The following is a 15,419-nucleotide window of genomic DNA, read 5'->3' as shown; positions in this document are numbered from 1 at the left end:
CCAGACCTCTCTTCAGATTCACTGCTTTAATTTTTAGAATGGAAAGGTTTCTTACATTAGGTATTGAAATAAGTTTTAAACAAGTCATGAGCCCTCTAGTGAAAGATTTTAGTTCAAAAAGAAGCAAATTTATTTGTTTTGATTAAATTAATTCTGGTCTTGCAGCTTGCTGTAGAGTATTTTGGAGCCAGTTGCAATTGTTTCTGTCAGTGTTAAAGACGGACTTATCGCCAGGTGCGGTGGCTCATGCCTGTAATCCCAGCACTTTGGAAGGCTGAGACGAGCAGATCACCTGAAGTCAGGAGTTCAAGAACAGCCTGACTAACATGGTGAAACCCCGTCTCTACTAAAAATACAAAAATGAGCTGGGTGTCGCGACGTGCGCCTGTAATCCCAGCTACGCGGGAGGCAGAGGCAGGAGAATCGCCTGAACCTGCAAGGCAGTGGTTGCAGTGAGCCAAGATGGTGCCACCACACTCCAGCCTGGGTGACACAGTGCGACTCCGTCTCAAAAAAAGACTTATTATTTTTGCCTAATAAAAGTGAAAGCATTGGTTCTTTTTGGAAATAAAACTTATTGTTTATTATTTCATTGTTGGCAAATTTGTATAGTAAATTTTAAAATTGACCAGATTTGAAGTAATAGGAAAATCTGATTTTCAGTCATCCTCTCACTCAAGTAATTGAAACTGCTAATATTAAGTTTTACCTTTTGCTAATTAGAAAAAATTACAGAGGAAAGCAGTAATAATGATAGGATTTTTTTAAATTGGCAAAAGTGTGTTAGGGAAAAATGAGTCACAATGAATAATCGAAAAGTTAAGCCAGATACTGGAATCTATGCATTGGGAAGATCACAGAAGACAGGTAATGTTATTATGTTAAATATTCACCATACACAGTGTTCCTGGTTCCACAGCTACAAAAGAATGTAAGAAATGTAAGAATGTAAGGTGGGATAAGAACGAGAATTACATGAAAAACCAGATTTCTAGGGAAGTATTGAATTGGGTGGTTGCCAGGGACTGGGGAAAGGGGAAAACAGGGAGTTAGTGTTTAATGGGTACAGAGTTTCAGTCTGGGAAGAAGAAACATGTTCTGGAGATAGTGGTGGTGATGACTGCACAGCAGTGTGAATATGCTTCATGCCAATGAATCGTATACTTAAAAATGGTTAAAATGGGCCGGGTGTGGTGGCTCACGCCTGTAATCCTAGCACTTTGGGGGGCCGAGGCGGGTGGATCACAAGGTCAGGAGATCGAGACCATCCTGGCTAACACGGTGAGACCCTGTCTTTACTAAGAATACAAAAAAATTATCTGGGCATGGTGGCGGGCGCCTGTAGTCCCGGCTACCCGGGAGGCTGAGGCAGGAGAGTGGTGTGAACCCGGGAGGCGGAGCTTGCAGTGAGCCAAGATCGCGCCACTGCACTCCAGCCTGGGCAACAGAGCAAGACTCTGTCTCAAAAAAAAAAAAAAAAAGGCTAAAATGGTAAATTTCATGTTATGTTTATTTTATCACAATAAAAGCAAAACAACAAACCAACCAACCACCCTGAAGACTAAAGTCAAGAAAAAAAAATGGCAAAGATCTAGTCCTGGAATTAATTTTTAAGGGCAATTATAGAGTCACCTTTTCTGAAGAATTAAAAAAAAAAAAGAAGAAGAAGAGGTTCCCTTCTGAGTATGAAGGCTTAAAAATGGATTCTTTTTATTATTTTATTTTATTTTTATTTTTATTTTTATTTTCTTGAGATGGAGTATCGCTCTGTCACCCAGGCTGCAGTGCAGTGGCACAATGTCTGCTCACTGCGACCTTCGCCTCCCGGGTTCTAGTGATTCTCCTGCCTCAGCCTCCCTAGTAGCTGGGACTACAGGAACCCGCCACCACACCTGGCTAATTTTTTTGTATTTTTAGTAGAGACAGGGTTTCACCATGTTGGCCAGAATGGTCTTGATCTCGACCTCATGATCTGCCCACCTCGGCCTCTCAAAGTGCTGGGATTACAGGCGTGAACCACTGAGCCCGGCCTTCTTTTTAAAATGGAATAATAGGCTGGGTGTGATGGCTCACATATGTAATCCCAGCACTTTGGGAGGCCAAGGTGGGAGGATCATTTGAGCTCAGGAGTTCAAGACCAACCTGGGCAACATAGTGAGACCTGTCTCTACAAAGAAAAAAAGATAAAATGGAGTAAACGTGCAGAATGCTGGCTCCCTTGAGGCTTTTCCTAAGTATTCTATTCTATGGCGGATGATACGGCCAGCATGTTTTTTTAATTGTTGTTTTTTTGGGGGGTGTGTGTGTGTGTGTGTGTGTGTGTGTGTTTAGGTCATGAAAGAAACGGTTTTATCCACTTTCTCTCATGTCCCTTTTCTCATCAGCTGGCATATTCCAGGCCATGTGTCTCCTGATCTGTGCCGAGATGTACCAAGTGTCCAGACTGCAGCACATCTGTGAGCTGTTCATCATTACCCAGCTGCAGAGCATGCCAAGCAGGGAACTGGCATCCATGAACCTTGATATAGTTGACCTGCTCAAAAAGGCCAAGGTAATTGACTCTGTGTATCTGACAGCCTAATTTCTTATAAAATAGTTTTTAAATTATACTATTTTAAAATTTCCCCTTTTTAATCATACATTAATACTAGTCTTAGTTTGGAAGTTTGGCGAACGAGGCTAAAGTGCCTTCACAACAGTTTATCTGGCTAGATAATTTTGAAGCATTAGGGTTTGTGCGCAGTCCCTTTATATAAGGAGGCAAAATGTCCAGACATGGAATTTTTTTAACTAAATAGTGGCCCATAAAGTTATTTGAATGTGGTGCTATACTGTGTCACATAGGCATTGTAGGAAATAGAATTTACATTGAATTTCCCCCAAACAATCACATCTTCAGGTTCCTAAAAGGAAAATGATAGAATTGGCACATATATGCTGATAGCGATGGTTAAGTTAAACTCATTTACTTCTTCATTTTTTCATCATTAATGAACATGTTTTGAAGTTTCAGTTGTATGTAGGAGATACTGGTATGCCTCATTTATCCTTCCAGAATGCCTTTTGTTTTCATGTCTCACTGTATTAGCAATCACTGCTGTATATATACATGCTGTTTCTGGGCCTCTTGTAAGCTCAGAGTCTTTTGTTTTCAATAATTGTGTTATTACTGATTTTAGAGAACGGGGGTCGGGGGGTTACATAATTAAGTTAATTTTAAGTAACTGCAGTTACAGAGACCCTAAATTATGAATTGGAGCCGGGTCTGTAAATAAACTAGGACTACTGTGTTGAAATCTACTTCCCAAACCCCCAGATGTGCTCACAGTCAAAAACCTGCCAAATCCTCATTCGCACTTTCTTTCATTCCTGGAAGCAGAAAGCTTATTCAGATGGGCCATCCTTCCGTTGGCCATTCTGCCATTCCATCCACTGCCCCAGACAGTTTCAGGACTTGTGGTGGTTATGGCATTCTCTTGTGTACTCAACTTGTGGTAAGCTGAGCCCTCTAGGTTTTTTTCACAGGAATATATTTGTTCAGTCACTACAGAGTGTCAGTAATTCTTGAAATATTATCTGGCATCCAACATATCTATACCTATCAACTTTGACATCCAGGGTTACAAAAGCATGACAGCTTTTGTCTCCATCTACATTGCTAAAATGGAGCCACATGATGGGGCAAATTCCAGATCTGTGACAGCTGAATGCTTGCCTCCAAGCTGAGATGAATTCATTCATCAACACTTCTGTTTATAGAAGGGAATTTATTTAAAGCATTTAGGTCTTCTCCTACTATCTCCTTAACTATTTTGGACTTCACTTCTCTCATAATCAAGTCTTATGATCACTTGTATTTAATATTAGGGCTAAAAACAAATTTAAAAATTGAGTAACACTCACTGATCTCTCTTTGTAATATATTTACATTCATCTCATGATAAATAAATAGCTCCCCTCCAAATTTAGTTTACAAGTTTTTAAATTCTTTCTACTAGTTTCACAATCTCAGTTCATTTTTGATGTATCATTTTCATACTATTCTAACAAGTTGTTCATACTTTTTTAAAAATTGGGCACAAGTTTCTTTTTCCTTATATTTTAGTATCCTCTTAAATCATTTATGTATAAGAGAACTTCCCGTGTGGTCCCATTGATTTCTTGAGGTGCCTGTCCTCTCTGCTCCCCTACATTTGGTTCCTCATCAGAATCATTTTTGATTGCACTGTCAGAAATTCTTCACTTGTTTTCCCTGATTCTGTGGTTTCTGACTCTGTGATTATCTTTATCTTTTCCCCTTGACTTTAAAACAATCTAAGATACCAGCTCATTTTGAATTTGGTTTCTGAAGACTTTTTATTTTCTAAGATTATGCCTAAATTTACCAGTTTTCCTTTATTCTTTTCCTGGTGGTTCCTAATTTGGCAGTTGTGAATTCCAGATAACAGAAGTTTTCTTCCCAAGTTTTCTTTGAAGATCCCAGTTTGAGGTTTCACTTCAGCAGCCAGTTCACCCTGTTGGTCAGAATTTGGTTAACTTTTCTCTTGCCATTTCTATGACTTTTAGGAGTGAAATTGTCTTTTAGCAGAATTAGACTCCCAGTAGCTCTCCAAATAGTCAAAATTTCTGATCACTCTGCCAGTTTTGTACTGTGTGTCAGGAAACATCTTTCATACTTTATTAGATAGATGAGCAGTGTGGGTATTCTCTCACTTCTCTGTCCGTTTTCCCCTAACCTCTCTCAGATCTCTACCATGATTTACCTTCAGGTTTCCATCAAGGAGGACTCTTAAAATACAAGAGTTGAGATGCAGATTCCTTATGTCTACTCCTGTTTAAACCCTATCTGTTTAAACTTTGGTGATTCCTATGAAGTTGTATTTATTCTCGTATTAAAAATATTAATGCGTCTTCTTATTTATAATCTATATATTAATATTTGGCTACCTGAAGCTATAAGTTGTATTTCTGAGAGTTTCTGGATACTTCCTTTTGAGTTTCTGGGTATTTTCTCCACATTCTTCTTGTAGCTGTTACGTTCTATTGCATTTGGCTTATGGCTTTTTAATACCTTTTTAACAATTCTGTTGCTTATTTCAGTTTGAACCCATTTTCTTACATCAACACATATCCTTCTAAAACCTAGTTTTTACAGTGAGACATATTCCATTCCTGTTACAGAGGCCCTAGATTATGAATCTGGGCCAGGTCTGTACATTAGCTAGGACTGCTGTGTTGAAATCTACTTCCCAAACCTCTACATGTGCTACCAATTCCTCATTCCTCAATTCTTTCATTCCTGGAAGCAGAAAGCTTCTTCAGTTGTGTCATCCATCCTACTGTATTTAAGATATTTTGGATAATATAATAAGATTTAAGATACTATAATTGTGGACTCTTTGCAAAAGAGTTACAAAAGCATGACAACTTTTATCTTCCATCCACATTGCTAAAATGGAGCCACATGACGGGGCAGATTCCAGATCTGTGACAGCTGAATACTTGCCTCCAAGCTGAGACGAATTCATTCATCAACACTTCTGTTTGTAGAAGGGAATGTATTTAAAGCCTCTAGGTCTTCTCCTACTATCTCCTTAACCATTTTGGACTTCATTTCTCTCATAATCAAGTCTTACGATCACCTGTATTTAATATTAGGGATTAAAAACAAATTTAAAAATTGAGTGTGGAATGTTTGCAAAAGAGTCCACAATTGTAATATCTTAAAAGTACCTTAAATCTTGTTCAAAAAGAAAAGTCTTCATTTTTAAGCATGCTTTTGTGGCCAGCTGTTTATTTCTGTGACCTCCCTTTTCCTTCTCAATCACAGCCCTTAAGGCAATGTCCTAACTTCCTGGTGTTTTGTTATCTGCTCTGGGTTAATCATCTAATAGTAGTGGTGGCTTCTTGAAAAAGCTGAAGGGTCTTACTCTGTTCCCTTGAGAATGCACACATTCATCTGCTAAAAGATAAGGGGAGAAAAAAATGTTAAAATGTTATGTGGGATTAGATAAACTATAAAGTTATTTCCAGTTCAAAAATTCTGATTTTATGTAATGAAAATAACAGGGACCTGTGAATATATGTGTTTAAGTACTCTCACACTATACAGCTTTAAAAAAAAAAAAAAAAAAAGCAAATCCTTGAGTTTTTTTCATTAAGGTATGAGATTACTAATCACTCTTCAATTTAGCATTACTTGTTGCTTACTTAATATTTTTGCATCTCCTTAGAAGAGCTATATTTAGCCAAAAGGTAGAGGCAACCTGAATGTCCATTGACAGGTGAAGAGATAAACAAAATGTGGTATATATGTACAATGGGATATCATTCAGCCTTAAGAAGGAATGAAATTTTTATATCTGCTACAACATGGATGAAAAACATTACCATAAATGAGCCAATCATAAAAGGACAAATATTTTACAATTTCCCTTATATGAGGTACCTAGAATAGTGAAATTCACAGAGACAGAAAGTAAAGCAGTGGGTGCTAGGACCTGGTAGGGATAGGGAGAAAACTGTTTAATGGTACAGAGTTTCATTTTGGGGTGATAGAAAAGGTCTGGAAATGGATAGTGGTGTTGGGTTGCCCCACCATGTGTATGTACTTATTAATGACACTTAACTGTACACTTAAGAATTGTTAAAATGGTAAATTTTGTGTTATACATATTGTACCACAATAATAATTTTAAAAAGAGTTCTATACTCATGTACCCAAGTCGCCTGCCAGCAAGTTACTGTCATCTGTGTTGGTGGTTGGATGGATCAGTGAGTGTCAGTGCATGGACACCAAGGTGATGATGTCGGTGGCCTGCTTGCTTGGAGTTTTCCCTCCATTAGCAGCTGTTGGAACTCTGAATGAGGAGAATGGAGCTGGAAATCCTGCTCAGTTTACTGTACATCTCATTAGAAGCAAATATTTAGACACAGCTCTCTCTTAGAAACATTTACACATTGAAACCCATGCCTTCGACCAATGGTGTTTCCTCCTCAAAATATGTTTTGACTTGCTTCTCAGGTGAACTTGTTTCAACATTGCTCACCATCATCTGCTACACAGATACAGGTGCAGTTAGTGACGTCCGTGGCTTTAGATTAAAAGCTTAAATTAAATCGTCAAGAACCTCAAACAGATGCAGCCATGCATTGCTTAAAGATGTTTGGCCACTCCGGCAGCCATAGATTGTTGTTCGCTGTTAGTTTGGCTTCTTCCAAGAATGTACTTTTAACATTATCTGTTAATAGTGCTCCCTCATCCTGTCTGCTGTCACAGTAGACTGAAAGCTGCATCAGGTAAAGGCACATGAAACATGAATATGGGCTCTCCGTGATTGCTCCCAGGTCGTTCTCTTGATCTGATCATCACACGGGTGGCCATTATGTGCAATGTTGTTTCACTTTTCATTTTTCTTGCAGTTTCACCACTCTGATTGCCTTTCAACCTGGCTACTTCATTTCATTGCTACTAACTACCTCATCTTCAGTCAGAAGCCTGAATTTCAGGATCTTTCAGGTAGATTGCCAATTTCTATTTTGAAAAGAAAACTTTATGTTCTTTGTTCTTAGATTTGAGACATAAGTTGTAGAAGTAGTGCTTTTAGCAAAATAAGAATAGTCAATGTAATAAATTTCTTGTAAATTATGCAGTGTGGTAATTATGGAAACAATTTATAGTCACCTGTGTTACATAAGCGGCTTAACCTGTGTTACACAAGAAGTTTTCTAATGATTATTTTATAGCTCCCATCCATTTTTAAACACATTTTCTTTCCCTGAAATAGATAAGGTGACAAAATGTGTCCTCAGGTGGCATTTGCTTGTGAAAAATGATACCTTAGTTGTGACTACCTAAGTTAGTAGCAAAGTTTAGACAGTACAGATTTAAATATTTTACTCTTGTTAACTATATGATATATAGCTTTATTGTACTGGATATCTGTATTTACTGAGTATATCTATATGGGAGTCGATTATATTTGCAATAATGGTTTTTCATATATAAAAGAATGTTGTGAAACTTACTGAGAGTACATGTAATATGCTTTCTAAGGTAAATTATAAAGATTAAAACCGAAGTGTGAACTACTGAGTACTGCATAAAAAGAAAAAAATGAAAATATAATAGTTGTCAGAATAGACAGTTTAGATGCAATGGTTTGCTCATGTTATTTTCTAGCATAGACTCAAGGAAAATTTGAGCTAAAAAGAAAAGGAAGTGAAAGATTACCTTTTCGAGGAGTTTCACACTCTGGACAAACAAATCTCCGTGGAGATAACTGAAGTGACTTCTAGGGTGGGGGGCAGAAGGTAGGGAGTGGGTGAGGAGAAGAGAGAGAGGGAGTAAGGGAAAGGGAAAGAGAACGCTAAAATGTAAGCTCTTGGACTCTTCCCTTTCTTCTTCAGTCAGAGTACTTCCACTTTATCTGTTTCATATCTTGAGTTCTACCTAAAATTATACATCCTAAAAAAGACTTTGCTGGTAAAAGATACAAAAATCATATGGTCAAGATGGTGATTCTACCTCAGTGTAATCCCAGCCAACTTGGGAGGCTGAGGCTGAAGGATCACTTGAACCCAGGAGTTTGAGTCCAGCCTGAGCAACATCACGAGACCCCTGTCTCTAAAAGAAAAAAAAAGTAAAAATCTCTTGTTTGTATTCGGCTACTTGTTGTACAGTTAAAGGAAACCCAGGAACACACAATCAGTTTTTAGGAGATGTATTCAGCCAGTCAGCAAACATTATATGTCTATGGGGAGCCTCCTTACATAAGTCAACTATTAGTACAGTAGAGAAGCATAATCACATCAAAACAAAACAACAAGTATTAATTAGCTAGGTACTTTGTGCAAGGAAAAAACAAAGTCGGTTCATAAAAAGATAAGGCTTGTGTATGCTTGCTGTCAGAAGGAACATTCTTCTACAGTTATTCTTTTCTTTTCTTTTTTGAGATGGAGTCTTGCTCTGTTGTCCAGGTTGGAGTGCACTGGCGCCATCTCGGCTCACTGCAAGCTCCTCCTCCCTGGCTCACGCCATTCTCCTGCCTCAGCCTCCCGAGTAGCTGAGACTACAGGCGCCCACCACCACGCTCAGCTAATTTTTTTTTGTATTTTTCGTAGAGACAGGGTTTCACCGTGTTAGCCAGGATGGTCTTGATCTCCTGACCTTGTGATCCGCCCACCTCGGCCTCCCAAAGTTCTGGGATTACAGGCGTGAGCCACCGCGCCCCGTCCAGTTATTCTTTAAGTAGCTGCTTCTATAGTTATTTAAGAAACTAGCTAAAAGTTAAATGAATTGCACTGTAGTCCTGGATCCACTTTCATCATGCTACCTTAGGTCACTCTTATTTGTAAAAGAAGAATAAGATTATTTTCTACTCACTATCTTGTATAGATATGTGGTATATATGGAGTACTATTACAACCTTGGGAGAAAGATGCTCTATAAATCCTTTTAGTTATGAATTTTCATTATATGGTATTCCTCAATTGCCTATAAAGTATGTTAGGACATCTTGCATGGTGCAATGCAGCGCTTCCAGTGCGATGTGAGGTGGCAGGCTAAGGAGGACAGGCTGTGTCGATGTTGCCTTCTGTTCCTTTGATGGGAATTAAAAGGGAATCATGAGAACTCTCGTTCTGCAGTGCCTCTTCCTGTCCAGGGACCTGCTGTGAGGTGTCATCCTCTTGGGCAGAGGAAAAAAGCACCTTTTGGATAAGGGAGAATTTAATTGTCTAAATCAATAGTTACTCACTGGCTGTCTATGGTTTAGGTGTAGCCTGCCAATGTGTTTTATTTGGATCCCACAGTTAAAAATATATAGTGCTGGTATTTAAAAATACCATATTTATGACTTCTTTTGAAAAATTGGAAGATCTGGCTACCGCAGGTCCATCTTCCTAGTGGCAACATGTGGCTTGGCACTGGCGGCCCACCTAAAGGAGTATGCCCTCTCCAGAGGGTCACAGTCACTTCTCTCCAGTGCTTTACACCTGGCCTGCCGCACACGGTGACTTGAAGTTGGGAAAGGTTCTTGTCACAGTCACTCTACAGCTTCCTTATAGAACTGCCCATCTTCAGTTTCAAAAGCTCTCAAATTATTATTGGAATTCTACAACTTGTTTTCTGTTGAGTGAGAATTTTTCATTTTTAAACGTGTTTAGAAATCAAAAAGTGAGACTGGAAAAGATGTCATGTCAGTACAGGCACAGATACATCAGAACCCAGTTAAAACGTCATTAAGTATTAGGTTTTTATATACTGGACTCATGAACACAAACAGCAGTGCACAGGAATATGTTACCCTTGGCATTTATGGATTCATTATTCTCACAGTTTAATTTAGCTCAATATTATGTGTTCTGTATTATGGGGTTGTTTGTTTTGTTTTGTTTTGCTGGCTGCCAGAGCTCATCTGTAATAACTTTTCTCTGGTTTTTGATATTTACTGAGGGAGTAGCCTCATGTCACCTTTGCTTCCTGTTGAAACTTAGAGCTGAGCAGCTAGTTTGTATGATCCTGCAGCCTGAATCAAGACCTTATTAATCTGAATTATAATAGATGAGGTTAAACAGTAGATGGAGAATCAAGAGATTCTCCTGCCTCATCCGCCTCAGTAGCTGGGATTATAGGTGTGCACCACCACACCCAGCTAATTTTTTTTTTTTTTTTTTTGGTAGAGACGGGGGTTGTGCCATGTTGGCCAGGCTGGTCTCGAACTCCTGACCTCAAATAATACGCCCACTTTGGCCTCCCACACTGGTGGGATTACAGACATGAGCCATCACGCCTGATCTCCAGCAAGGTCTTTATGATCTGTATCTTGTGTCAATCTCTTATCTCATTCTGTAACCTAGAATGCCTAACTGTCTGGGAATGCAGCCCAGTAGGTTTCAGCCTCATTGTCCCCAGCCCTTATTCAAGATACAGTTGCTGTGGTTCAAATGCCTCTGACAGTTGTGCTTCACCAAAACTAGAGAATGAACAAAGCGAAGGACCTGGAGTTCAAGAATGGGGGGATCCAATCCCAAGGCAGGAAGCAGGTCCAGAAAGCAGGCAGGGCAACAGCAACAGGAAAGAACAGCTTATCTGATGACTGGCTGGGTGGGAAGCACAACTGAGAAGACTTGAAGGATTTTGGAAGACTAAGTTAGCTACAAAGAAAACTAAGTATTATAAATTGAAAAAAAAAAATCTGTCATATCCAGGAAAAACAAACATTTTATTGAAAAAGAAAAGCCAGGCATATGGTGGCTCACGCCTGTAATCCCAGCACTTTGGGAGGCTGAGGCGGGCGGACCACGAGGTCAGGAGATCTACCATCCTGGCTAACAAGGTGAAACCCCATCTCTACTAAAAATACAAAAAATTAGCTGGGTGTGGTGACATACACCTGTAGTCTCAGCTACTCGGGAGGCTGAGGTGGGATAAGTGCTTGAAACATGGAGGCAGAGGTTGCAGTGAGCTGAGATTATGCCATTGCACTCCAGCCTGGGTGACAGAGGGAGACTCCATCTCAAAAAAAAAAGAAAAAGAAAAGGAAAATAATCAAATACTACTCAAAGTAGTGGACAAAATGTATATAATTGTAAGTCACATCATAACTTAAATCCTGATACTAATTTAACCAAAATGGTAGTAAATTGTTTGGGAAAGCTTGCGAGAATGGTAGGAGGTGTATCACAGAGCTTGAATCTCATCTATTAAAGAGGAAATCAATAGCTGATATCTTAATTGATCCACAATAAAACATTCAATTAACATTCTTTTTCTTAACACTTCAGTGGAGGAACGCAGTTTTGTTGAAAAGCACAGATGGCCGTCGAATATGTACTTGAAGCAGCTTGCGGAATACAGGAAGTATATTCACTCCCGGAAATGTCGTTGCTTAGTAATGTAACCTGGAGCTTTTATATACTGCATTTCTTTTTTATTATTATGAAGAATGGGATACTTCCAGGTTCCAGTAAAACTCTTCCGACTGAAACCAATGTGGGTGTTAGAAAAATTACCATATTGCTTAATATGTTCATCAGTTCTCTTTGGGAAAAAACTACCATTGTGGTCTTAAAAAGGGAACAAAATATACCATAGGCTAAAACTAAGGCTTTCACTCTAGAATGCAAAGCTGTTTTGCAGCTATGTTTTCCCTTAAAGATGTCCTGTTGCTTTAGTGATATTTAGACCCCTCTCAGTTAAGAAGTGCTTAAGTTTAAAAAAAAAAAATTATATAGGATTAATACAGAAATTTTATCATGTCTGATTAATTGCTCTATTAAAATAAGGGGCATTTAAAGACCCAGCATAACTATTTGTATGATGAGAAATCTGGGGGAAAACCAATCAGTCCAATATGAGATTTTAGGAATAGTAATTTACCTGCCCCTTGGTGACAGTGTTTGAATCATCATAAAAAAACTTCTGCTTTTCACCTGGACAAGCCAACTGAGCCACTTTGTCTCCTTTTGGCAATCTGACTGGCAGGGAACCTAGGCAGGGCTGGCTTTCTTAGCATGTAACTTGTGTAGCAGCACAGGGCCCACACTTAGAAGGACCCCGCACTTGGTTCAAGGCTCTGCTATAGCGGAAATTCTTAATGATGTTTGAAGAAGGGTCCCATGATTTCATTTTGTGCTGAGCCCTCAAAATTATGTCTATTTCCTGGCAGGAAATATCCTATGTTTTCTTGCTCAAACAGCTTTCTCTGTTTGAGCAGAAAAGAGGCACTGATATAAAGGGAAGAGAAGGAGGCTCACCGGAGGGAAGAGAACATAGTAAAAATTCCCGCCTTTGGGGAGGTCTGAACCACCCAGGGCCCCCACTGCCACCTCGGCTGGCAAGGGAGAAATGTGTTGTGTTGTCTTAGCTTTAAAACAGTCACAGTTCTTGCTCTATCATAGATGAACAAATACTTTCTTGATCATTTTGTAAGACCAGGAGGTTGGTAAGAGTGACTAACCAGCCTAACTTTAATACACATATATAAAGATGCTCTCAGAGAAAGATGCTCTGTAGAGAATTGGCTACTGAAGTTGGCTCAAGAATTTTTTTTAGTGTTATTTACCAAGATTAGGACGTCAGTGGCTTAAATTCTTTGAATTCTTCTCAAGGACTACAAGATTATTTGATAAAGAGTAGCATGAATGTTGTCCTCTAAGATTACACAGTAAGTTCAAAGAAAGGATATAAGTCAAAGGCTTGTTATGTAGAGGGAGAATGGACTGGGATAGAGGACAGAATGATAGTTTCTTTCTTTCATATCACATGTATAGAGAAATAATTATATCAGAAACTCACAAACCTAGAGATGGAAAAACAGATTACTGTCTATTGTCAGCATCATTTTAATCTGTAAGTCAGTACTGGAATATGTTTTTCTTTTAATTTCCAGTAACTTTAGAATACACACAGTTTTTCCAACTTTTCAAAATTTTAACTAAATGGTTTTATAGTATATTGTTGGGACCCCATACCGTTAGCCCTTGTGTGTATACCAACACTGCCAAAGTGAAACATTAGGCCAGACATGGTGGCTGAGGCCTGTAATAACAGCATTTTGGGAGTCTGAGTCAGGTGGATAACTTGAGGTCAGGAGTTCAAAACCAGCCTGGCCAACACAGTGAAACCCTGTCTCTACTAAAAATACAAAATTAGCCGGGTGTGGTGGCACACACCTGTAATCCCAGCTACTCAGGAAGCTGAGGCAGGAAAATCGCTTGAATCCGGGAGATGGATGTTGTAGTGAGCCGAGATCGTACTACTGCACTCCAGCCTGGATGATGAGCGAAACTCCATCTCAAAAAAAAAAAAAAAAAAAAGAAACCAAAGTGAAACATTAAAAATTCCCTATAGATATATTCCAGGAAACATTTTAATTGGGCAGATTTTAATAAGGGTGTATCAGTGAAGATTACTGAAATTGATTTTATGTCTTTTGTATTTTAATCACTTGAGTTAATCAACCACCGGCAAATCCCATTTGACAAGGATTAGCATTGTAAAAAATAGATACTGTGGTAGATTTCTCGAAATTCATTCACATTTAAGACTTTTAAAATGCAATAATAGCCTTTTGTTTTTCATGAGCATATTCTCACCTATATAAATTACGGCATTTAAAGTTCAAACTCAGTAACTTTTAATCTAGGAAATTGAAAAATGTAAGTTGCAAAGCAAAAAAAGGTATTTTGAAAATACTATTTAATGTTTAACTAGACTATAGGTAGTTCCTTAAGGTTGTTTGACCTGAAGTGGAGTTGGGTTTGGAAGCTGGTGCCCAGTTGGTGCGGAGCGTGTAGTTTTGTTATGAAAGTTCTTTACCACCTGTGTAAGTGACACCAACACCCAGATGTCACGGCTCTCCAGAGCTAGTCAGAAGAGAAATCAAATTAGTGTTTAAACCCATTTGCATATAGACTCGTCAGTACATTTAACTCAATATAACAAGAAATTGTAAAATACTTATATCTTAGAGAAATGAGTGCTGGTTTTGAGCGTTGTTTTTTAACTGAAAGATTATTTCTAGATGGGTATGTGCTTTGTGCTGGTTTCTGCTTCCGTATATTTCCCAGGCATTTTAATTAGAGAAGACACTGTGGTAGAACTTTCCTTTCCTTTCTTGGCCAGAGTCTTTACCCTATTTAACCCTTTGTGTATTTCTGACTGCTCACTGTTCATATTATAGGAGACTAGATTTGTAATGTAGAACTCTCCATAACACGAATGAAATTAATCCCGTCCAAGCCAGCATGGTGGCTTCATATTGAGTAGTAACAGAAGTCTGAACAATTGGATAAATTTGACTTCCAAGACAGCTAAACTTTTCAACTGCAATTTTAAAAACTACACTACACTGTTATAGTTAATCTGACAAAAATGTCCTCAAAGAGTACTTTATTTTATTTAAAGCATCTGTTTAATTCAACCTTTAATAATTTTGCAAAGAAGGGTATGTGTGTATTTTAATATAGCCTGACCTGAATTTATATGTTTTTAGCTTTAGTATTTAACATTTTGTAACAAATAAACCTTTTTTAAAACAAGTTTGATGAAGCGTCCTGTGGTTATTTTACCTTGGATGTTGAAATACTGAAATGATTTGGAGAATGCTGCCTTGTATTTCTCAAGCGTAATTATGCTTCACAGGTAATTTTCATTATGTATAAAATATTTAGAATGTGGCTGATACTATAGATGACTCATATGTGTCATGAGATAAAGAAATTTATATTGTCTTTAACAGTCAAGACCAGAATTTATCTCAGCAAAATAACTGTCTTTGTTTAGAAAAGTGCTTTGATAATTAAACATAGAAGTGAGCCCCTTATAGGCTTGAGTGTTGTCTGGGACCAAGGCTTGGGAAGTGGAGAAGCTGCTCTGCATAATAAATGGAAAAGAATCTGGAATTTCCCAGGGC

The 15,419-nt window shown here is 38.4% G+C and overlaps 1 protein-coding gene across 2 annotated transcripts in view; it reads left to right on the top strand.

Moving 5' to 3' along the window:
• The window catches only part of RHOBTB3 (Rho-related BTB domain containing 3), a 94,905-nt gene extending 79,856 nt beyond the window's left edge, over window positions 1-15,049 (top strand). The window contains exons 10-13 of one of the 2 annotated variants that reach the window (XM_011989433.1): window positions 2,385-2,551; window positions 7,423-7,519; window positions 11,788-11,899; window positions 12,720-15,049. In XM_011989433.1, the coding sequence (XP_011844823.1) occupies window positions 2,385-2,551; window positions 7,423-7,519; window positions 11,788-11,899; window positions 12,720-12,738 (395 nt within the window). In that variant the 3' untranslated portion in view covers window positions 12,739-15,049. Of the gene's footprint in view, window positions 1-2,384; window positions 2,552-7,422; window positions 7,520-11,787 lie in introns of both variants that reach the window. The other variant, XM_011989434.1, reaches the window with a different exon arrangement.
• Window positions 15,050-15,419: the final 370 nt, after the last annotated feature.

Source organism: Mandrillus leucophaeus, unplaced genomic scaffold, assembly GCF_000951045.1.
Source record: "Mandrillus leucophaeus isolate KB7577 unplaced genomic scaffold, Mleu.le_1.0 Scaffold353, whole genome shotgun sequence".
NCBI classification, from domain to species: Eukaryota; Metazoa; Chordata; class Mammalia; order Primates; family Cercopithecidae; genus Mandrillus; species Mandrillus leucophaeus.
Note: the sequence above shows the minus strand (reverse complement) of the source record. Positions and strands in the feature narration are given on the sequence as shown.